The sequence below is a fragment of the Phaenicophaeus curvirostris genome, chromosome 3, assembly GCF_032191515.1.
Source record: "Phaenicophaeus curvirostris isolate KB17595 chromosome 3, BPBGC_Pcur_1.0, whole genome shotgun sequence".
Taxonomy (NCBI): Eukaryota; Metazoa; Chordata; class Aves; order Cuculiformes; family Cuculidae; genus Phaenicophaeus; species Phaenicophaeus curvirostris.
The window spans coordinates 90,732,645-90,757,919 of record NC_091394.1 but is presented as its reverse complement, the minus strand read 5'-3'; the positions used below and the strand labels follow the sequence as shown (position 1 = coordinate 90,757,919).

The 25,275-nt window shown below is 40.2% G+C and overlaps 1 protein-coding gene across 1 annotated transcript in view; it reads right to left on the bottom strand.

The window, feature by feature from the left end:
- Positions 1 to 25,275, bottom strand: part of TG (thyroglobulin) — a 160,568-nt gene that overhangs the window by 13,888 nt on the left and 121,405 nt on the right. Inside the window, exons 42-45 of the mRNA XM_069853184.1 lie at positions 18,850 to 19,014; positions 17,951 to 18,118; positions 8,449 to 8,630; positions 3,928 to 4,035 (exon numbers count right to left, since the gene is read on the bottom strand). Of these exons, the coding sequence (XP_069709285.1) occupies positions 3,928 to 4,035; positions 8,449 to 8,630; positions 17,951 to 18,118; positions 18,850 to 19,014 (623 nt within the window). The remainder of the gene's footprint in view (positions 1 to 3,927; positions 4,036 to 8,448; positions 8,631 to 17,950; positions 18,119 to 18,849; positions 19,015 to 25,275) is intronic.

Sequence of the window (25,275 nt, the reverse complement as noted above, 5' to 3'; positions counted from 1 at the left end):
GCATCATTGCAGTTGGGTCTGTCTATATTGGCTGACTTCTTCCTCCCTCTTGTTTATTTTGCTGTTAAGGGACTGCTCCATGTGAAACAAGAGGAAATACCAGTACTTTTTAATTTCTGCATTTTAACTCTCTGTTCTATTACACATTTTGGGAGACACACATAAAATAAGACTGAAGTGACAGAGTAGAAATTAGAGAACGTGTTGCTATACTGCCTCTTACCTTAATTCATGAATAGCCATTTCCCCAGCCAGAATATTTTATCTAAGGCTAAATAGCCTTCCATTCTTGTAGTTATCTGAACACAATATTATTTTAATAATATTGTCCAGAGAAGAGCAGCAAAGCTGGTGAAAGGGCTGGAGAACAGGCCTTATGAGGAGCGGCTGAGAGAGCTGGGGTTGTTTAGCCTGGAGAAGAGGAGGCTGAGGGGAGACCTCATTGCTCTCTACAACTACCTGAAAGGAGGTTGTGGAGAGGAGGGTGCTGGCCTCTTCTCCCAGGTGACAAGGGACAGGACAAGAGGGAATGGCCTCAAGCTCCGCCAGGGGAGGTTTAGGCTAGACGTTAGGAAAAAATTCTTTACAGAAAGGGTCATTGGCCACTGGACCAGGCTGCCCAGGGAGGTGGTTGAGTCACCTTCCCTGGAGGTGTTTAAGGCACGGGTGGATGAGGTGCTGAGGGATATGGTTTAGTGTTTGATGGGAACGGTTGGACTCGATGATCCGGTGGGTCTCTTCCAACCTGGTTATTCTGTGATTCTGTGATTCTGTGATTAATGTATTCTTTCTTTTTAATGCATTCTACCCATATGAGTTAGCTATTAGCAATTATTATAGGTGGTACATAATTACATCATCATCATCTTTGTGATATAAATAACAAACACAAAGAGGGAAAGGTCCATATCCTGTTTAAACAGAGATCTTAAGAAGAACTTAGACACCAAAGACCAGAAAGTCATTATTTTATCTCTGATGTTACCCTATGGAAAGAAACCCAGATCTGTAGACCCAGATGTGATTAAATATCAAGCAGTTTGAGAAATCATATTTCTGTCAAGTACATATGAGTGACTGGGAATATCATCTAGCTCCGATGCACCTAGGGGATCTGATCAAGCCTGTGTATTCACAGAATGTCTGTACATGCCTACCATGTGCAAAACATAGTTGGTTTTTTTGCATTCATTAACTCACATAAATCGCTGCAGGAAGGTTCTTCTATTAAGGAATCTACTAGCTAGAGTGTCTGCAGGGTCCCAGGTTCAGTTCTTACTTCTGTTGAGCAAGTTCAAACCTGTATATCCTCACTTCCAGCCTAAGCTGTAGGTTACTTGGCAGAGTGTCTGCCTTTGCTCCTCCTCCTAAAAAGTGTCACAGTTTTCAAAGAAGAACTTGAGAACTGGCACGATTCATTGCCCCAGTGGCTAGCAAAGTCCCTTAGGAAGAGGTGACATGTTTTCCAGATCTTTCCCCAAGATTAGTTTATGTATTCAATTGAAGTCTGTTTCATGTATGTTATTGGGTTTAATGTGGTAGGGCAAATTGCCAATAATATTCCCAAACACTATGTTTTGTTGGTTTCACATTACTGATGGTTTCTTACATTTTTTAGCAGTTAAGGTCACTCTCCCATGTGAAGCTGCTACCCTCAACAGCATCACATCATTGGCATGCAGTGAGGCTGCTAGACAGCCTGCAATGCGCATATGCTATACGGAAGGGCAAAAGTTGCGGGGAGAGGGTGGGAGGCCAAATGGCAAAAATGAGATGAAGAATAAGGAAGAACTCATAGGAATGAATTATTACAATGTTTTAAAAAAAACCAAAACCCTTGCAGTATATTCAGCAAATGTCATAGTGTGTGGTCCCTTGGGAAAATGAAGGTATCACTTCATAAATAGTCACTTTGTACTGTTGAATGAGATCCTTCAACACATTGACATGCTGAATTATGCAATTTCTGTTCAAGTGCTTGCTTTTATAACCTAAACAACATTTATTTTAACAGTACTTAAGCATAAATAAAGATGAAAGAAGTAAGAATGCAAACACAGCATTCAAAATTTGGGCCCATTTCTCTTTACAAGTAGCTTAGCCTAAGGCATTTGAGCCTCTGCCTCACATTCCCATAAGTTTCAGACTGCATACTGGCATTGTTTGGGTTTTAAATAGATTTATGTAACAGTAAAACAATCATAATTTTTGCATTAAAATTTAAAGTAATTATCTTAGGAGACAACTGACAACATAAACATTATTAAAAAGTGTAGCTAAGTGCTACATAAGACACTGCTGCACTGGAGAGTGTGAGGAGGGCTAAATAACACAAACACAAGAGAAACCTTAAGTAGGGCTAGATAGAAGAGGACATTCTTATCAATTCAAAATCACTGCCTCCAAGCTAGTCACTCTAAGTTGTAGAAGTACTATTTCATCTACTTTCAAATAACACCTTATTGTAGATGACTGGGTCACTATCATTCTGCAAAGCAAGAGAAAACTTGCTACCTAATTTGAGAACACATCTATTCTTTCTATGCGTCTGGATTTTTGGCATAGCATAGCTCAGCTCTGTTGGAGCCTTGGAAAAGTCAGTTATCTGAGCCTATCAGTAGCCAAACAGAGCACTGTGAACATTCCCACTGGAGCTGCCAGCAAAATAATGTCTCCCCAAGGATTAACTTCTTCTCAGCTAAAAAGAAAGTGAGCCTGTGTTACTGCAGTATAATGGCCTTCATCTGTAACCTAGATCTTGGCTGGTTTCTTTCAAATGCTTTTTCACTATGCTATCAGAAAAGAAAAAATAACCCACATAGTTCACAGGGAACTTCAGAGTATCAAATGGTGCCAGCAGGAACCCACTCTTCCTGCCCTGAGCCCTTTAGGAGAAAGCCTAAGAAAAAGGAAAAGGTCTCAAAAATCTTTCTTTGTTTGGAGAAGTACAGGAAGCAAGGGACAACTACTGATCCATCATAAGGGAACAACTGGAAGATAAGCATCCCTGTGTACTTGCTGCCCTAATATGTGGATCTCTGGGAGTAGAGGGGGTTACTGTCCCTCTAGCCCTTCAGAGGAAGTCACTAGGAGCTACCATGGTGGGTTACATAGCAGCCCAATGTGCTGACCACTGCCTGCAGAACTCGCTGCCGCATCCTGACTCCTGAGAGATGCTGGCTCTAAAATAAAAACCAGGGAAGGTCACCTTAATAGACTTTGACTACCAGTTTGTTCTACGCTCAAGGAACAAGGCATTTGCATCTTCCACAGGCATTTAGACCTTTCCATGTAAAATATGATACAGCTTCTCCTGCTGGAAATTCTTTAAGCAAGCTTCTAACATGAAGGATGACATAGACCCTGAGTATGCAAATATGTGTTTTAAAAAAATACTTTTTCCTTCCTTGAGACAGTCTGCCATCTAATCACAGGTCATGATGCTGGGCAGGAAGGAATAAATCCCAGACCCTGTCCACACTGAAGGCCAGTCAGTGTAACTGCAGTACAACTGCACTGACTTCAAAAGGGGGCAGTGTTACATTAAAATAAAGTCCTTAGGAAGGGTTACGCCATTTACCTTGTGAGCTGTGGACTCCTGCTAATTCAGGCCATATTTTGGTTCTTTGTGGAAGATTTATCAGATATAGAGCAGAAATCTAGGTTATCTGGAACTGGAAAGGTCCATAACTTAGAAAATGGACACTTAATTTAGACATCTACCTTGGAAATGCCTCAGTTCGGAAAGAGCATTCCTATAGTCAACTGATAGAAACAATCTGTTACAGCCCAGTCCCTCCTTCGTTAATCTGAACTGTTTATTTAAGGTACCTACATCTATCCATTTACTCCACAGGATGCCCAAATAGATGACCTTGTTTTTGCAAACTTTAAATCGAAGGAACATAATAAAATACATCTCCTTACCTGCTTTGTGTGGAGCTCTCAGGGACGTAGTACATGAAGACATTTCCTCTAGAGGTAGAAGCCCAGTGACTGGCCATGTTTATGATAGGACATGTGATAAACTGGTCTCTGATAAAATAAGGAAGAGGGAACAGAGACAGTCACATACCAGAATGACAGAAAGAAAAAAAAAAAACCTTCAATCAACAGGCATCTCTCTATATTAATAGCTTTCTTTAAATCTGCCAAAACAGCTCAAATCTCTACCTTCTAGTGTGCTGAGGGAAACCATATTAACCATCTATGAGCCCAGGACAACTTAGAATTCACTAAAATTACTGTTTAATGGAGTGTTAAACAAAGATGATGGTAAATATACAAGATCTAACACATAAGGAGTATCTTGTCCAAAAAACCCAAGCTCATTTTAGTCTAATTTTGGGGGGCCTGTGTTTGTAATAGTATAAAGGTCGTTCTTCTTGCACCACTAGGTTATGGTAGCATCTAGTAAAAGGACATATATTTCATTCATTAAGGATCAATAACATTGTTTCTACATTTGGACCTGTCTGATTATTTGAGGTAAAGTTTGTAGAGCTGGAAGACGTAAGAGAACACTTTTGGAAATATCCTGCAGGACTTCTGGCAGAGCTCATTAATGGAGTCATATGGAGTATGTGGTGCAGTATGCTTGAAAGAGAAAGCTTAAACAAGAGTGCAATGAGATAGTTGAAGGATCAATTTATCAACAGGTATTGCAATACAAAAGTATGAGCAAAACAAATATATCCAAACCTTCCAAGCTTCCATTGCCCCAAGAAATGAGGCTGGAAGGTGGGATAAACAGTTTCTAGAAGGAAAACCAGTGGTTCATGAGGGGCAGGCAGAACACAGGACACCTTACTGCAAGGTATCTCATTATGTTTCCTTCATGTAATATTATGTGTACACATATCATCACTTCTACACATGCCCTAAGACTCAGCACACTCTTTGGGTGCTTATATATCCATAACTGCCCGAGCACACACACCTATATCTGCTGCGGAAGTAGGAGGTTTCAATTCTCAGTCTAGTTAATCTGAAACAGTAGCTGCTCCTTCAGACTTGGTAGGTAATAAAAAGAATGACTGATGGCAAGAAAGAACAGCGTTAGAAAAGCATAAAAACATGTTGCTATATTTAACTAGCATGACTATGAAAGCCACTGTTTGGGTAGCTATCTTGGTTCAGCAGAGTTTATTTTAAGCCCATCTGTGACACCACAAGCTATGGGTTCACTGACCACAATGGTCTTTGACAGTTATGGTTGACAACACCCATACAAAATCAAAATTACTGTTCTTCACATGCCTGCCAGCATGGGGTTTTGGAGGAGCAGATGGTCTTCGAAATCTTGGGAGTATATGGAGAGCGTTAGCTTTCGAAAAATGCTTTGAGATACATTTCACCACTTACAACTGATTCTCTGTTGGTGTCACGGGGTGAAAGAGTCAGCTATTCCGGGGAAGTAAAAAACTAAAACCAAGAACCACAAAAATGAAATGGCTGTTTCTTACATGCATGAAATAGAGTTAGGGGCATGGGGAGGAAGGGGTGGGGGGGTGAACAAAAAGAAAAAGAAAATTAAACTAATTTTATACCTAGGAAAGATACCATAGAACTGCAGCTAAAACAATTTTTGAAGTGGAAATATTTTAAAATCGCAAAACATGCACAATATATCTAGTTTTTAACAATCGCTTAGGCTATTTTCTCACACTTTACAATCTGTTAAAATTTAAGCAATTATTTATAACTTCCTGGTAGAGAGTTTCTTGGGTTACTTATCTATGCTGGTAGTAAGACTTTTGTCAAAAAGAAAATAAAAATAATCAAATCCCTCCTCCCCCCCAAAAAAAACCCCAAAACAAACCCAAACCAGCACTCAAAAAAAAAACAGAATAAAAACCTTTTCACCGTCAGTATGTGATACTGATGTAGGTGATTGTAATACTGTAACCGCTGTCTCTCCTCCCTTTCTGCTGTAGTTGGAGTAATTTCCAAAGTGTTTACACCAAAAGTTTATCATCAGATGTCCAGGTTTCACTACTTATACTTCTGCTTGCTCATGGTGGCTCTTTAAGCCATTCACTTCTTTCCTTAGCCAAGTCATGGGCTTTGTATCACAAACAAGCAGGTAAACCCTATGCCCACAAGGCTGCTGTGGGGCACTCGTAGGCTGAGAGGCAGAGGAGCTATTTGCACATTGCATCCCTTCTGCAACCAAGCAGTCTGCTACCCATTGTAGCTTTCACGAGTCAGTGTCTGAACCACTCTAAGACCTGAGCTGAATGTGGATGACCAAATGCAACGACCTTATGTTACAATAGCTCCTTATGGAGGTAACTCTGGATAGGAAAAAGGATTAAAATTTAAAGCCCTTCAATGTTTTGTTATGGCTTGGAACTTTACTGGTCTGACTAATGAATTATAGTCCCACAGGTATGGTGGTGGTAGGAAGAGATTCAAGATGAGTTCTGCCTTCAGTTTTAATGTTCATGAACCACAGCATTTCCACGCGTGCTGAATGCAGTGGCAAAGACACTGCAGTGACTGATGGTTTGTCGCTGGGACAGACAAGACAGGACAAATGTGGCACAGTTCTACACTTGATAAATGGCACAAAGATCAACCTACAGCCTTCTGCCTTTTTTACCCCATGACCTTAATGCTCTGGCACACATGGACCACTCAGAATCCTTTCCCAAACAGATTTAATCACCACTGTGTTAGATGGGGTGTTACCAAGATAGTCATGGCTTCTGTTCATCTCCTGTTCTCCAAGGCTATCCTTGAGCAACACCTTACACTTCACAGAGGATGAAGACCTTCCAGAAAGGAGGAAAACTTTGTCTCTAAGGTCTCATGGAGAGGGTCACCGTGGGACAGAAAGCTGTAAAGCTAAGAGTGCTGATACTAGCAGCTTGTAGATATGTCTCAAATTCAAAACAGACGTGAAACAGCTTGGATGGGCATGCTAGGACACAAAACGCCAGCTTATAAAACATATAAACTTAGAAATGTAAAAAGATTTCATAACAAGTCTGATTATGAGTCATTGACAGAAATAGGGACAGTTGCTTGATTAATATCCTGAAAATCAGCTCCACTTAATATTCAGCCCCTGAGATTGCACAGAGGCAGGAAAAAGGACATAAGGAGATTTTCCTTCACATTGCCTCCTTTCAAAAAAAGGCACCACTCCACCACAGCTCGAGATCTCTAACTGGCTAAAGTAAAATAGCTGCCCACTGGGGAGAAAGCAAAATCTACAGTCTTCTCGGCAGACCAAACCACCATGTGACTCAAGATAAAGATATCCACCAAACTCTGTGGCCTATCAGAGGTATCACAGGTTTCACAGCTACTGTGGAGTCCTAGCTCAAGAAGACCACAAACTCTTCAAACTGACTGTTATCCAGAACTGCTGAAACCTGATGCCATACCCAATTAAAGGACAAATCTATATATATACACTAGGTGGTGTGAACATGGCCCGCTGCTCTTCTTCCACTTCCTGATGGTTCCTGCCTGCAGTGTTTCAATGCAAATTATGGGAGTGTGGATACTGGAGGCAAGTTGCTCATGTGTCTGCTGAAATTTCATCACAATTTCCACTGGAAGAGGCTGAGAGCCCCTGTAGGTCTGCAGTGTGTTCTGATGGATCAGACAAGCTAAGAGTCAGATATTGTGTGTTCTCCTTTCACCTCCACTAGAAGACTTCCTATAGAAGCATCCCAATTCTTGATTCTGCTTTCTGTCCACATGGGAAACCATACACAAAGGGACCAAAATGTGGATTAAGCAACATTATACAATCACTGTACACTGGCATAAATGATTACACAAGGGTCAAGGAAACATATGAATAAGTTTCAGGAGATTCTTCTACCATAGGTAAAATAGATATTAGCAATACACAGAACGGGGCTGGGAGTCACTTTTCTTAATATTGACAAATACTTTGCTATTTTACACAGGATATTTGCCTGTAGAAAGCCCCACATTGTGAAGAAATATATTTTGCAGGTTTCATAACATAAAAATCAATGTAATTGCTGAAATAAAAGTTTTCATGCTTGACCACTCTCCAAATTTCCAAAAGCTAGGACAAGCATCTAACTGTATAATCAGGTGACTATTTGTGAATAAAAGCCAATCTGTTTGTTCTTTTATTGTCACAGGGATGAGAAGACTCAAGAAATATTTGATGCAGAGTACGCAAACAACCAAGATGTCTTTGACATGAACGAGTAAACAAAGAAGCATTAATACTCTGAATTCAACATAGTTGAGGAAAGACAATTCAAACTTTTCACAAGGTATAAAATTCAGTTCAGTTGCTGTTTATCAATGACATTAGAAGCCTCATAGAAAATGAAATCATATTCCCCTTTTTCTGTTCATTTGCATAAGAATTTCTCAAGTTTTTCAAAATATAAATGGACACTTGAGATAAACAACCCCAAACACACAGTTGTTACAGGATGCATTTCTTACCGAGTGGCATTTTCCAATGCCCTGGAAAATGATGAATAATCATCAGTTGAGTGTTCAAGGGAGTAATACCATGTAGCTGCATCTTCAATAAACAAATTGGAGTCTTCTCCTCCCAGAGAGTTTTGCAGAGCCTGATAAAAGGCTGTTTTGCTGTTGGCTCTTCCTTGACTTTCTTCAAATTTCTGAGAACAAAATATATACATGGAATTTAGAAGGAAAAATGAAACATATATTTTTAACGGAACAGTATAGGCTGAGATCTCCCTCTTTTGGAACTCTACTGTGATCTCTGATTCCCAGGGGAAAAAGGAGGGGACAGTCCTACTTTCACTTTCCCAAGCCAGCCAGCAGTATTGGTTTCCTCAAAATGTACTATAGGATTGAATCCCTAAGATGGCAGGTCCAAATCATAGGTACAATGCTGTGCAGATTCACTTCTAATACTAGAGAAATATAGGTGGCTCCCACACTAGTAGTCCACATGGAGAATTTCCCACTGTAGGTGTACCCACAGAATCACAGAATCACAGAATAACCAGGTTGGAAGAGACCCACCGGATCATCGAGTCCAACCACTCCTATCAAACACTAAACCATATCCCTCAGCTCCTTGTCCACCCGTGCCTTAAACACCTCCAGGGAAGGTGACTCAACCACCTCCCTGGGCAGCCTGTTCCAGTGCCCAATGACCCTTTCTGTAAAGAACTTTTTCCTAACGTCCAGCCTAAACCTCCCCTGGCGGAGCTTGAGGCCATTCCCTCTTGTCCTGTCCCCTATCACTTGGGAGAAGAGGCCAGCACCCTCCTCTCTACAACCTCCTTTTCAGGTAGTTATAGAGAGCAATGAGGTCACCCCTCAGCCTCCTCTTCTCCAGGCTAAACAACCCCAGCTCTCTCAGCCGTTCCTCATAAGGCCTGTTCTCCAGCCCCTTCACCAGCTTTGTTGCTCTTCTCTGGACTCGTTCCAGAGCCTCAACATCCTTCTTATGGTGAGGGGCCCAGAACTGAACACAGGATTCGAGGAGCGGTCTCACCAGTGCCGAGTACAGAGGGAGGATAACCTCCCTGGACCTGCTGGTCACACCATTTCTGATACAAGCCAAGATGCCATTGGCCTTCTTGGCCACCTGGGCACACTGCTGGCTCATATTCAGTCGGTTGTCAACCAACACCCCCAGGTCCCTCTCCTCCAGGCAGCTTTCTAGACAGACTTCTCCTAGTCTGTAGCACTGCATAGGGTTGTTGTGCCCCAAGTGCAGGACCCGGCATTTGGCCTTGTTAAACCTCATGCCATTGGACTCTGCCCAGCAGTCCAGCCTGTTCAGATCCCTTTGCAGAGCCTCCCGACCCTCCAGCAGATCGACACTTCCACCCAGCTTAGTGTCGTCCGCAAACTTGCTCAGGGTGCACTCGATGCCTTCATCCAGGTCATTGATAAAGACACTGAACAGGGCTGGACCCAGCACTGAGCCCTGGGGAACCCCACTTGTCACTGGCCTCCAGCTGGATTTCACACCATTTCCCACCACTCTCTGGGCCCGGCCAGCCAACCAGTTTTCCACCCAGGAGAGTGTGCGCCTGTCCAGGCCAGAGGCTGACAGTTTCCGAAGCAGAATGCTGTGAGAAACTGTGTCAAAGGCTTTACTGAAGTCCAGGAAGACCACATCCACAGCCTTTCCCTCATCCAGCAGCCAAGTCACTTTGTCATAGAAGGCGATCAGGTTAGTAAATGCTGACCCAATGCTGTCTTTCTTATGAGCTCCCTGCAGGAACACTGAAAGGGAAGAGGAAGACTGTTCCCATCCTTTGGAAAGTCCACAAGCCAAACACACCGTATATCCATTTCATGGCCATATCACTGTGCCTCTTCTGGAAACACCTACAAAGAAATGTGGCTGCCATAAAACCTGTATTTCTGTCATTTCTGAACTAATATCTGTCCTAGCCCTGGAAAAGAAATCCCCCTCCTCCAAATCCCAATGAAAGCAGCAGCCGGAATCTTCAAACTTCATAAGATCTGAGGCATTTCAGACACACCAGCCTAAAAAAGCCCTTTTCCCCAGATCTATGGTCTGAAACCTTTCCTGACATAAAAGCTTTCTCACCAAAGAAAAACATCCATGTCACTACAGAATCACTGATAGCAGAGGGACCATCTCATGTGCCAAAGTGTACCCCATCTTATTTTCACCAAAGTGAAAGCCCGCTGGAAGTTTTCAATACATCCTACTTTGAGAAAGATTTTTAGTATATCAGTTTAGACTTCTCACTTATTTCCTGAACTTTCCTGTGAATCAACTCTTTTCTAAAGAAGGCACCTTGCAGGTGCACACTGGCTGAAACTTGGTATACGAACTCGAGAGAGGAAGATATAATAAACCACCTCTATTATTCTGGGTAGTCTGTCTGATGAAAAATAGGTTGTTGCCTGCCTTTCCAGTTACCATCGATGCTTTACTGAATATATTATTTTGATGGCCTACAGCTGGTTTTCATCACGCACCTAGGTCTTTCCACAACCCTATACAGAAAGCACGGAGAGAATAATTACTTCTCAACAGGTTCACGGAAATGAAAGATGGAAAATAAGTTCCTGACTGCTGAGTCTGGGGTCTGTCCATACTGACATACTCTGATGCTTTGTGAATTTTGATAAGTAACTTTACAAGAGATTTTAAAATACTACCAAATATCCAAAGGTCCAAAAAGATCTTGGAAATTCTCCTTGTGTTTGTAATAAATTCTTTTTGCTAGATTTTGGCCCATGCAACGTGAAAAGAGCCATCTGGTGCCAGCTTTAGTAATGCAGCTGTACTTCTGTACTTTGAAAAAGGTCTGCAACTCACATGACACGTCACTTCATGTGCACAAATGGCACATATGAAAATGCATAGCACACTTGCCTGCAAAATCATTCAGTTTAAATAGAGTAAGGACACGTATATTTTCCTGCAAGAAACAGAAATCATCACTGATGACAGGAGTGCAAATTCAAAAGTTGTATTTCCATTTGCTTCAGCACATGTCGATTCAGGTTCCTACTAACCAGAAGAGGCACAAAGCAACTTTCATGTTTTAATTTTGTGTAATGTTGTGGATTTTTACAGGGATTTGTAATCTTATTCTACACTTACCATGCTTACTTAAAAGAGGGGGAAAAAAGAAACAAACAACCTTTACTGCCTCATCAGCTATCAAACATTAAATAAATATTACAGTTGAAAAAAACAGAGAAAGATGTGGATCATCATATAACACACAGTTAAACTGAGGAACTCCTTGCCACGTGATTTTGCAGATACCTAAACTGGTGAAGATGAAGTTTCATGAACAAGTTTTTTAATGTAAAAAAAAAAATAAAATTGATTGTTATTAAATATGAGAAGATCAATTCAGGCTAGGAAGACCCTGAGTGGCAAAGTGCTAGAAATTTGGAGAGCATTTAGCAGAAGTATCAGATTTGCTCACCTTGTTCTTACAAACATCCACTCAGCTATTGCTGAAAACAGCATTCTGTACTACACACCCCTTTGATCTGACTCAGTGTGGTTGGTCTTGAGTTTTCACTGAGCTTATGTACTAGTTTCTGTGATCTTCAAAATGCACTAAATATTCTGGTGACCCTTCTTATCAATCATTGATAACAGAGTGGAGTTCTTGAGATGTACTAAGTCAGATGATAGAAGACTCAAGAGGTGGAGATGGATGAGAAACAGAACTGGCATTTACAAGACATTTTGAGATTTTTCATCCCAAACAGCACTAAAACAGCACAACCTGAAACACGATGTCTTCAGTGTTACTTTGGCTACAATATAATGTAAACGACTAACCTTAGCATGACAGCCCAAAACAAAGTCATACAATCAAAAGAAAATCCATGAAACAGTGAAAAAGTAAAAATATTTTAACTTCTCAGAAATTGATTCAATTTGACCAATTTTTCATGTCCAACAAATGTTTCCCATTAGAAAATGTATGACCAAGGAACAATTTCTAAATAGCAGTCAATACAACAGCTGCTACCACACTAATAGAAACAGCTGCTCATGATGTAAAATAATTTACACTCTGCTAACCTTTAAAGGAGTATTAGCAACTGGCCTCAGAGTTACAGTGGGGTTTTGAACTTCTTTTAGGAAGTACGTCAGAAATATTTAAAGACAGCAGGTTCACTGCTTTCTACTGTTCTGGTGATGCAAAGGAGTCATAAATGTTGTATACATAATGAGTTATATAACGCTTGCTGTTCTTGTTGCTGCAGCAGAACTTCGGGAGCATCTTAGGTCTTAAATGGCTTTTGATAAGCATTGTCACAGAAGATGGTGAAAGACCTGCCAGCCAGTCAGCAAGTGCTTCAAGGGCTCCAGCTAGTTACAAGATAAAGTAAGGAGTTGATACCAGGCCATTCTCCTCACTGATGACATTTATGAAGATATTGATACCCTGGTCATGAAAATTAATATACACACATCTACCATCTGTTGTATGTTGCTGAATACCTTTATCCATAAAGAAATTAACTGACTGTAATGTAAAGCTGGATGGAAAATCTGGTCTGCATAGATCCAGCTGCTTATATGGACTAAATAAACTGTATTTCTCCTATTTCCTGGTTCTGGATTCTGCAGCCAAACAGATTTGTTCTAAGGAGGGAAAGAAAAAGAAAGAATATACACAAAGTGTTCCAACTAAAAGGAAAGTTTATAGTCCTTGCATTATGGAGATTAGATAGTAAGCACAGAACATATGGAGGATATAAACAAGGCCATACTGACTTATATATACACACAAACACAGATGTGCATCAGCATGAGTAACTTTGTGTTTAATGCCAGTAGGAACCATTAGATCCACCCATCTAAGCATCACATGTAGCACAGGGATAAAATTTTGCCCAGTTGGGAACTGAAATCAAAATTTTCAGAGGTTTATGCTCAACTGGCCTAATCTATGTCTGTTCAAAAGTAACATCCTTGGATGCCTGCCACGGGAAATGCAGTTAATAGGTTCAGGCTCAATCAATCCATATGCCAGACCAAAATGCATTATGGCACCAATTGCCATTCCCTTAACAAGCTCTGCTTTGTTTCTCACTTAGTTTCAACTGTCTGATGGCTGCACTGAGGGTGAGTACGAAGTGCTCCAGGAAGTGGTAAATCTGTCTCAGTTCACATGAATAAGCATTCAAGTGAATGCCATAAAACGGTCATTTCCATAGGCAAGACACTGACCACGAATGTTCAATTTACCCTCTGCTGCAAGCATCACTGAGAGAACTCAGCTTTTAACTGTAAACAAATCAAATACAGATGTTTTTCTACCACGTAAGTGGTGCCTTCTGTCTTTCTATTTAATTTTTGATAGTAAAGGTCTTAAGAGGCGTAAGCACAGTGCTGCAGCGGGAGTACAGACACCCAACCTAGCCAAATGTCAGTAAGCCCACATAAAACAACATAGTGTCAACTGGATTTACCAATGTCAGATCAGGTGGCAGTCTAGAGGTTTTACTCTCAGTCCAAAGACTTTCCTGCTATGAAAGTCTTATCAAACTCGCACGCAACTCCAGTCTAAGAAGACAAGATTTGTATCATGTGTTAAGCTTGCTTGAATTCAAATGGCTAAAAGTGATTCCTCACCATTACCAAATTAGTATTAACAAAGCAAGACCCGCATTAATAGATCAAGCCCTTAGTTGTGTTTGCCAGCACATTTCCAGGGACTTGTGGAAAGGGTCAGGAAGGGCTAGATTTTTCTGTTCCATCACTCTTTGCATCTGACTAAACCAAAATCGGTCATCCTAAAGGAGAGGGAAATGAAAGCCTTTCCACAGGTCCTTTTAGCTGTGCCATTTATCTACCTAAATGCATGCATGGTTCTTTTCTCTACAGAGCTGGAGCACATCCACAGATGGATTTTCAACCCAGGGAGGTAAGGTCCCCTCTTTGTAGAAAAGATTAAATAACTTTGTTATAGTCAGAGGTAAACTAGGAACTATGTCTTAGTTCCCCTAGCTGAGCTCAGTGCTCTGCCCACCAGCTAAGCCCTCTCACCTTCCTTAATGTATTGGTGAAACAAGCTTTGAGGTTTTGCAAAAATATTCAAGTCAAATCTGCCTCAAGGGAACCCTTAAAACAAATAAAATAGAAGAGTGGGATACAGTGGGAGCTGTCTCAAATCCTTCTAGGTCTGTAGTTAGGAGAGGACAGCACAGATCAAAGATCCCACATGATATTACGACAGAGGAAATGGGGTACAGACTTCTCGGCAGCAACTACCACCCATACCAGTTTCTACCACTGGAGCTAAATACGTCTGTGGCCCACTCAGAACTTGATCATCTGACTTTGCAACCACACATTGTCATGGCTATGACATACAAATGCCCTTGCAGACCTGAAAAAATGCATGTTTTTAAATATCACGGTGACGGAGAAGGCATTAAATTTCCCAGCAATTAATACAATCTGCATCACAGAGAAGAAATCAGGAAAATTTAACCTTGCAGCAAGTCTTTAAGAATACAGTCTGAAGACAGGAATATAGATCTGTTAGAACAGTCATATATCCTCAAGCCCTAAAAAACCTGAAGACACAGGAAAATAGAAACAGAGGAAAACGAGCATAATAAAATAATTGGTTCTAAGAACAAGAAAACAGTTTAAGGAAGTCAAAAAGGAGAAAACAAAATTTGACCATCTGCCATGAACATCTGAATTTTCTGGAACACAGATAAAATCTGACTTACAGCAGTAGCACCAAGTAAGGGAGATACTATTATAATAGCTAGTAAAGAAAATTGCCCTTCTAAATAAGAATAGTTAGACCCTTGCTGAAGGAGATCAGATCTTCCACAACAGGAGATTTTGAAACAAGTCTTTTAGGCTGAGGTAGACATAATAATTTCCTAGGGTTGAATTGCATCAAATTTTTGAGTCCCCTTCCACTCTTACATTCTGTGAGCCTTTAAATAAAGGTGATATTCCAGAACTTTAATTTTTTTTTAAAGGCAACATTTTACTGCTGAGCTCTTAGTTGGAAGTGTTTTTGCTTTTCATTTCAACGTGACAGTGCTGGCTTTTAGCACTCATGTCTTTTGTTAACCCGATGATTTGTTGCACAGTTTCTAATACATCATGGAATTTCATTTTGGTTATGCAGACTGTCATATGTGGAAACAGCAGTAAAGGAAAGAACTTCACTTCACAATCTTCATCACATGACTTGTAAAGAGGTTACTGAGGTTTATTCCATCTGGCAGGGTCTGGATCACTATCTGCAGATGTCCAGCATCACAGTCTGTATCCTATGACTGACTTCCTCTTTTCATTGATTCCAAGAAAGATACATAAAATAAGAGTAGAAAATTTCTAATGGAGACTGAACAAGCAATATAAACTTTATACATATGGGTAAAAAAGCATTCTTTCAAAGGGGTGATTTTTTTATTAATGCTGAAATAAATTGGTCTATATGTTATTGGCTACCAGCAAAGAGATGCTGCGATTGACCTTTCACTGTCTCCTAAGAGTTGAATTCTACACAGTGACAGAAAGAGAGTAACAGACCTCTGTTTCACTTAGATAACCCTCAAAATAATTCCTGGTGTCTTACATTCTCCTGTTGATTACTTAGCACATATCTGAGCAGGTAGGAAGATTTAATTTAATTCACCACTATTAAACAGGAAAGTGCTAATGTTCCCATCACAGAGAAGTATATATGAACTAGAAGAGGTTGATATGCTGTCTCAAGAACAGCACCAGACAGTTCCTAGGATATTGAATCCCTCTGGGTAGACCTTAATATTTCTGAGGATTTCTGTGTCCAAAGTACAGTATGAATGCAATTCTTTTTCATTTCACTAGTTTATGCCCCAAAACCTTAGCCCACATGTCAGGCCAGTGCTATTCTTAGTCATAGTTAGTCTGTATTCAGAATTATCTTTAAAAGAAAATGCACTTCTTAACAGCAACAGAGAGAAATTGTTGTCACAAAAAAAATGTTGGCATGGAAAAGACTGACTTAGTTCTACTGCACAATGAAGAACCTCATAACCAAGTTACGAGCTTGCTTTCTTCTACGTGAGACACAACTGAAATTGCAATATAAATAGGATTATAGTGACTGTAAAGCATATTGCTGCATATTAATCATAGAATGGTTTTGTTTGGAAGGGACCTTAAAGACCATCTAGTTCTAACCCCCCTGCCATGGGCAAGGACTTCTTCCAATAGATCAGGTTACCCAAGGCCCCATCCAACCTGTCCTTGAACACCTCCAGGGATGGGACATCCACAACTTCCGTGGGCAACCTGTTCCGGTGCCTCATCACCCTCATTGTGAAGAATTTCCTCCTTCTGTCTAGTCTAAATCTGCCCCTCTCCAATTTTTAGCCATTCCCCCTCATCTTATCGCTACATTCACTTCTAAAAAGTACCTTCCCAGCTTTCGTATATGTCCCCTTCAGGTACTGGAAGGTCGCTATAAGGCCTCATTGGAGCCTTCTGTTCTCCTGGCTGAACAAGCCTGACTCTCTCAGCCTGTCCTTGTATGGGAGGTGCTCTAGTCCTTTGATCATTCTTGTAGTTCTCCTCTGAACCCGTTCCAACAATTCCATATCTTTCTTATGTTGAGGATTCCAGAACTGGACACAATACTCCAAGAGGGGTCTCACAAGAGACGAACAGAGGGGCAGAATCACTTCCCTCAACCTGCTTGCCTTGCTTCTTTTGATGCAGCCCAAGATACGGTTGGCCTTCTGGGCTGTGAGCACACAGCTTCTCATCAGCCAGCACCCCCAAGTCCTTCTCTGTAGGGCTGTTCTCCATCACATCATCTCCCATCCTGTATTGAAACCCCAGATTGCCCCGACCCAGGTACAGGACCTTGCACTTGGCCTTGTGAGGTTCAAACAGGCCCACTTCTCCAGCTTGTCCAGGTCCCTCTGGATGGCATCCCACCCTCCTGATGTGGCAACTGCACCACTCAGCTTAGTGTCATCTGCAGACCTGCTGAGGGTGCACTTGATCTCGCTGTCTATATCATTGATGAAGATACTAAATGTCACTGGTCCCAGTATGGATCCCTAAGGGACACCACTTGTCACGGATCTCCATCTGGACATCAGGCCATTGACCACTACTCTCTGAATACAATCATCCAATCAATTTCTCATCCACCAAGCAGTCCACCCATCAAATCCATATCTCTCCATTTTTGAGAGAAGATACATGCTAATTAATACATGCTAAGTCATTACTGATCTCTTACCTTTTCATATCTCTCCCATATTATATTTGTTTTAATCAACAAATATGATAATGTCATCAATAACCCTAAGCAAGACTGTCCAGAGATGGCCAATACCATTGCATATTGGTATGGAGTATAATTAAAAAATTTTAGAAATCGATAAGCATACCTCCTGGCTGCATATGTGTACTGTCATCACTACGATAACAGCAATACCATCTGTTCATTAACAGTGAGTCTTTTCCTACCTTAATTGCCTTAGCTCTGCTGATCAACCCATCTTGCTGAGCACTTCCAATGAGGACATCTACTTTCCGAAGTTGTGGACGCTGCAGGGCTTTAGCTAAAGGTTCCCGAAGGTAAATTCCATCCATTACCGGACCCCAGTACTGGAATGGGCCACTTATAGCTAGAAGCTAGGTTAGCAAAAAAAAAAAAAAAGCAAGAATAGTGCAGTTAAATTAGATTACCCTGGTAATTTCCATTTTGCTTATGCTTCAGACAACTGAGTTGATAGCATTTAAGTGAATAAGGATCAGTTAATGTAAGCTCAAACTAATTACTGGCAGGAAGCACAGTCTCAGTAGATGAAACAAGCTGAATAGGTCAAGAGAACTGATTGTCTTATAGTCATAAAAATATTGTTTTAAATTAGGGATTGGCTCTGTGCTTGTCTCAACCAGAAATGTATTGCCAGTACATGTTTTAATCTGTGGGTAGAGGACCTGTTTCTAGAACTGTTTATACTGCAGCTTTCACAAGTCTTTTACTTTAGAGACAGAGCACTGAGATACCTCCCCACTTCCTTTTCTGCAAAAAGGCCTTACTGAAGTTACAAACACTTGATCTTCCTTAACACTTAGGGTAGATAAAAGTGGACTGAAAGAAAATAAAAACTATACTTGGATTAATTTTGGAAGACCTGGTAAAAGTAATGTAAAAGGTATTTAGTTTAAAGGAGAATCAAGCTGTGAGTTTTCATAATCCAGAGGTGGATGTCATAGACATCACTATCATTCCACCAAAGACAGTCCAGTTTGCTTGCACAAGGATTCAGCCCAATTTACTTTTTAAGCTTCTTCACAGCTTCTTGTCAATGGAAACTTTTTGATTCCCTATAAATGGTATATATTTTGTCATGGTGTACCTTAGTCTGTGCATCATTGAGGACACGAGCAGGCAACTGGCGTAGGCAACCTATGATTTCCTCACTGGTGGATGACAGGCATCCCACATCTTCAGCCAGGACTGCTGCTTGGGTCTGTGCTCTCCTCTTAGTAATAATGGATGCTGGAGAAAAAACTGAACCTCCCTGGAAAAGAAAGACAATATCAGTCAACACTTACTGTCAAAACACCTGATCCCTTTGTGTAGGTTAAAAAAGATGAGAAACAAAATCAGCTCAGTTGCAGAATGTAAACCACCAGTATGTAAATCATAACAAGCAAAGTTCTAATGATCATATCAAAGGATGGATTTGGCTGTTTCCAGCTCTGCCATGGTTATTTTGGAAGACATCTGAAAAGTGTCTATATTACATCTATAATCAAGTCAAAAATCTATCTCAAAACTTTGCTAGAAGGAGAAACATTCAGACAGAAGCAGATACAAAGAAGGTGGTGTGAGACAGATCAAGGAATGGAGAGTCCAACTTAGAAGAGGAAACTAAGTAGACCTTTATTTCCTTAAATGTGACAAACAAGGACTGAGTCCAGGCATGATCTTTATGAGTAAATCCACAAAGAAGATATATTTATAACTGAAGGGTAATGCTCATACAAGGTCATGTAGGCATTAACTACACATATTGAGAGTAAATAAGTTTAGGCTAAAAAGGTTAACATACATAACCCAAGGAGCAGTGAGGGTTTATGAGAAACGTGAGCAGAGGTAGCAGGAACAAAGCTAAACCAAGTTGCAGAAGATCAACCAGAGCTGGAGCACATCAAAATCAGAGCACAGGATACAGTCAAATCTCTATCCCAGACTCTTTTTCTTGCCTACAGCTGTGCCAGCATGGAAAAGGTCCTCACCAAGAAAAGACGGGACAATGTTATTGAGTAACCACAAAAAGTACTTATTGGAATATGCAGATAAATTAGCATAAATCTGATAAGATTTGACCTAGAACAGAAAGGCTGGAATAGCACTGACATCGTTCAAATGACTAATTTCCAAACATTTGCATCAGTTTACTGCTAAGTTTAGATTCTGTCTTCTGAAAAAAAAAACCACCCTAGATGCATGATATGAAATAATCCGATCTACCCAGCCAGTTCTTGCTGAATATGCTCAAAGCATAACTACAGGTCTGGGAAAGCATAAAACCAGGGAAAAAAAGTTAGAAAGAAAACAAACAGAAAATTGTTAATTTGAAAGTCTCAAAACTTTGAGCCCAAAGAATTCTGTGCAGCCCTGGCCAGCACCCAGGACTTTTTTTATACTTCAAACAAGCAGACCCATTGATACTAATGGATACTTTAGCTCACAAATGGACAAATTCGTTTCCAAAAGTAATTAGAAAGAGGTTGTTGTTTAGAATAAGAAACAGTCTTTTTAGTTCACTGCATGTAGAATTTCCAGTGCAACTACCTTGCTGAAAGGTTTCTCTTCTTTTTTAAGGATATAGAAAACAAGCAGTTATTAGCATAATGACTGTGTTACAGATGGTTGCAGGTAAGATTGTCAGTCCTGGGGCACTAGAAGAGCCAGAGTTTTAAGAGAGCAGAAGGACTAAAGAAGAAGGAATAAACACCACTTGGTCTTATTCCTCACTTCTGTTCTCCATTTAGATGAGAACATGCGTGAGCAATGGGCTTTATCCTCACGTGGGATTTATGGTGGCCTGTTTTGTTTGGCATGATACTTGCCAGCTGCTGACTAGGTGCACTGAGTCAGTTGGTCATGAGAGAGAAAGACAAATATCCTTGATGAGAGCATCTCTGTGTGTGTGGGTGTCTCCCCAGGATGCAGAATGAGACCACTGCTTTTCCGTCTGGCCTTCAGAAAAGCACATTCACTAGAACTGGGATGGGTAAGCTAGAAAAGGGATAAACTACCTGCCAGTTTTCCTTAGAAGAGAAGCTTCCTTGCTGTTCATTTGGAGCAAAGAATTACATGACCCCTTAGTACAGCCGAGAAATCAGATCTAGAACTGCACAATATTTACTCACTAATATGGCAAACACACTTCAACATCAGATCTGAATGCGGTCAGCATGTTTTATGAAGTATACAGTACCTCTAAATAGCATTCATTTAAAACAAAATGAAACTAAACTAAAAACCCCAAACCATAAAAAGTTAAAGAGCTTTGGTTTCCCAGATTCTGAAAATTGAAGTTTCTGTGGAAATTCCAAAGTTGCCTTAATAAATGGCTAAGTTTGACAGGGAAAGAGAATAATGAGATCACATGACATACAGAAACCAGAAATTCACTGAGACCAAGAAAAACCATGTATTGTTTTTAACACATCTCCTCACAGGTATTTTAAAAGCTATGCAAAGTTCCTCTGTCTATGAGAACTCTACAAACTGAAAGATTGCCCTTGGTTCAAGTAGTGAGTCAAACAAAGATTACGAAAGGTTCTGGATAGCAGTGTCCCACAAGACATTTCTGCAGAGGAAATGCTAAAAGTCTGGACAGGCAAATCCTTATGTCACAGCACTGGATATGTTTGGGCAGCATTACATATGATTCAAGGTCTACGTGTAGAAAAAAAACCTCAAAACTTCTGCAAATATGTTTCTGAGGTGAGGAGAGTTCTTGTTTGGAGGCTTATACTAGCTGTGGATATTTTCTCTTCTTTGTGTAAGTGTTTAGAACAGGTTTACATGCCTTTCTTTATTCTGTTTTTTCCTTCTGTTTTCCATGGTAATGGCCACTTCCTCTGTTTTTTTAGGGGTTTTTTTGTTGTTTTTTTCTTTTTGCTAACATCCGCATTCAGGAAGCATGTCTTGCGTTTTCAGTTTGAAAGAGATGTGGTATCCTCTACTGTTATTCATGTTTAGTTTTCATTGGGACCAGAAGTGGGTGATAGAGGAACTTAGGACATCATTCAAGAAGTATTTGGAAGGAATAACTTTATGTTCCTTCCTCTGGTGCATCTGAAATATGTTCCAGGCTCTGGAAACAAGACTTCTCTTACCGCAAAAGTTAGGCAAGCAAAACTGTAGTTCTCTGTTTTTCAATTTCCCATCACAATTCATGCACATTTTTTCCTCATCCTCACCAAAACTCAGGAACAAATAAGTGAGAGCAGAAGATGGAGACTGACTCAAATTTCATTTCTTCCTTTTCGAGCCGGCAGTTTTCGCATTAAAAAGAAGTCTTCCCTAAATGCTGTAGCCACATTAGAGGTATACTCTGGACACAGAACATTCAGCATTTCTGTTGGCCTCTTTCCCTATAAAACTATAATTTATTTGTGTCATTAGTCCCAGCAACCAGTAATGAAGGAGTTGTATGCTTTAAAAAAATAGGACTGTTTAGGCAGAAGCAGAAATAGTGGAGGACTATTCATTTCCATTACACAACACCCATATTAGCATCAACATGACAGAATCATGAATAAGGAAAACAAAAATCATGAGATCAGCTCAAAAATAACAAGCACTGTGTTGTTTTTGTTAGTCTTCAGTTTTTCTTAATTCTCCAGGAATTCTTCTGTACCTATAAAGACAAGGGCTAAAAAAATCACTTTTAAATCTAACAGCTGAGATCTCCACACAATCCTGCAGTGCAGTTTTTTGAAAGCAAACCTTAAAACAGTGTGAGATATACAATAAAATTGTGAACATTATCCCTCTTGCAGTTACAGGGTATTTCCTATCTCAGCATCATTTAGAAGGGCTCCACAGGGAACTGAAGTCACTTGCAGTCCTTGTCTCAGTTGTCCTTTACTGATTGACCCACTGCCATCAGAGGAAGTTCCAATGACATTTTCGACAATGACCCAGACAAAAGCCTTCAGTACTGAACAGCTGAGAAGACATGGTTGCAGCTGTGTTGTGCAATCCACAATAGCAATATTACACTGTCTCCCTGAACTCATAGGAAAAGTGGAAACATTACAATAAATGTTGGGCAATAGTATGTACTGTAACAAGTTATGGCATTTAAAATGGAAGGCAAAGCTTTCCATACTATTTAGTTCAGGCACCAGCAGCTCCACAAGCATTTCTTTACTTCCCTTTGAAAAATTAGAGGTTAAGCTAGACAGCAGAAATTCACATAGTAGGAAAAGTTGGGACTCATGATGGTGAGACATTAATGAATGCAAACCAGTATTACATGCAGATATTAATGTAGATAGTTCTTTGATATTGGGCTGTGATTGGCTGAGTTGAGTCTGTTACCTCTTGCAGACTTCTCTCTTGTGACATCACAGCTCACAGATTGGCAGTGGTGCTATTCTGTCCATCCCAATTCTCCCTCTACTTGCTCGCACATCTATCTATTCTCATTTAGCCAAATGCTTGTTTTCTGCTTCATATGTCTCACAGTTCAGGAGCTTTTCATTAAATAGCACCCCTTGCAGCTACTCTGATTACACAATAAAAAAGAATATATAGACTAGTAATATAAGCTCTACCTCTGCCTCCCAACAAACCTGGAAAAGACAATTGCCATATAAGCCACAGTGCTGAATGTCTTGTAATTCTTCATTTACTCTGGAAACCAAATTCTGCCAAGTTTTTTAAAAAAACTGATTCACACAGATCTAATGATTGGAAATTTCACTGCAAACTATTGTTTATCACCTGTGCTCTATAAACCCAAAACCTGCTGCTTCTCGTCACATCATGATCTCTTGTCTTTCCAACCTGACTTGAAACTGAAAACTGAGCCACATTCATCTTTTTGACACATATGTTACCTTTAAATTAATGCAATTTTTTGACAGCTACAAGGTGGCAGACCCCTCATGCAGCAGGCTTTCTGTCTTCTCAGAAGCATGCTATATAGACTATGCAAATGGCAATAACAGCAACACCACCCAAATATCAAGAACAAAAAATATCTAATGAAAACTGTTAAACCAATGAAATTATAAAATCATAGAATTATTTAGGGTGAAAAACATCTCTAAGATCATCAAGTCCAACTGCAGACCTAACACTCTCAAGTTCACCAATGTCCTGATGCTTCTACTTTTCAAAAAAAAAGCCAGCTGTATAGCAATGTTTTATCTGTTAAAGATAGCTTCGTCCCTATACCGTTAGGCACTCTCCAAGCTCAGATGCACACAGTTCACAGCCAGAAATACCTGTCAGACCACCTGGTTTGACCTCCAGGATTGCCAAGGCTCTTCTATTTCCCAGCTGCTGAGCTCAAATGCTTCCTATCACTTAGAGCCTGGTTTGTGTTTGACTGAAGATTGATCTTGCACAAGGCATCTAAGCTGATCTCGGAGACACCGAGAAATGGATACTGCAGTCATTTCCTTTGCTGTTCATGCCTGAAGATACTCACTTCACTGACAGAAAACTGCATCTTATTTTTGTTCAAGGATGTCTTCAGTTTCAGTTAGTGCCACATTAAAGGAACTGTTTATATCCTGGTTTTTCTCTCCCTGTAAAAATAAGCAAGCTGCAACTAAGTGACCACTAACTTTTTTTTCCAATTAGCATAATAAATTATTCTCTAAAAGACTGGATTTTAAGTATTTTTAGAAGCTGTTTTCAATTTGGTGCCTTTTTTTTTTTTTACAGGGCTGTATTTCAGTATCCTTCATATCTTTTTCTTAGATATCATATTCTGCACATGGCAAGTGCTTACAACACAACAAGGTTGCAAGGCTCTCTGTGAAGATATCTTTTTTTCCAGGCTTTCAGATGAACTCTGCCTTCAAGAACCTGGGGGAACAGAAATCTTTGGAACCAACTCAGGGAGTCTCTATCATAGCTAAGGAGCTATATGCCAGATGCGTGGCAAATACTAGCACACAAAATTTAATAAGGAATTGGCAGGTCAGCCCAGCAATGAAAAGGGAGATTGAGATAAAAAAGTTTTTCCATCCATAATGATCTACTAGAATTTTGATTTCCAGATAAAAATGGGGGAGAGAGGGGGTCCTTCCTCTTCTAAGAAAAACGATGTTTTGAAGAAGTCTTCCTTTTTATACATGACTCTTGACAAATCCTGCTTCATTGTGATCAGAGACAGTCCTGCAAGTGCAATGTTCCACTCTTAAGTAATGCACTGAGTTCCTGTGTCAGGTTAGTGACTTAAATAACAGGAAATAAATACTTATAAGATGATAAATAAAACCCCGCTTAATGCATACAAAAACTTTGTTCTATTTAGATGTAAACCTTACCTTATGAATTATCTTAGAATTTGAAACACACTATTGACTGAACACAATGCCAGGGTAAATTGGTCACCAGAAAGAGACATGGAAATAGGGAATATTATTTACCTTCATCCCCTGCAAACTCATCTGTTCCTCTACAAGAACAGTACAAATAGCTGAGATCTATTGTGTTTCAGAGTATGTTCCACCAAGCAAGTTCAATCTCTTCTTTAGTGTGACCAATCTTTCCAGCTTAGTCTGAGAAAGCCCTGTTC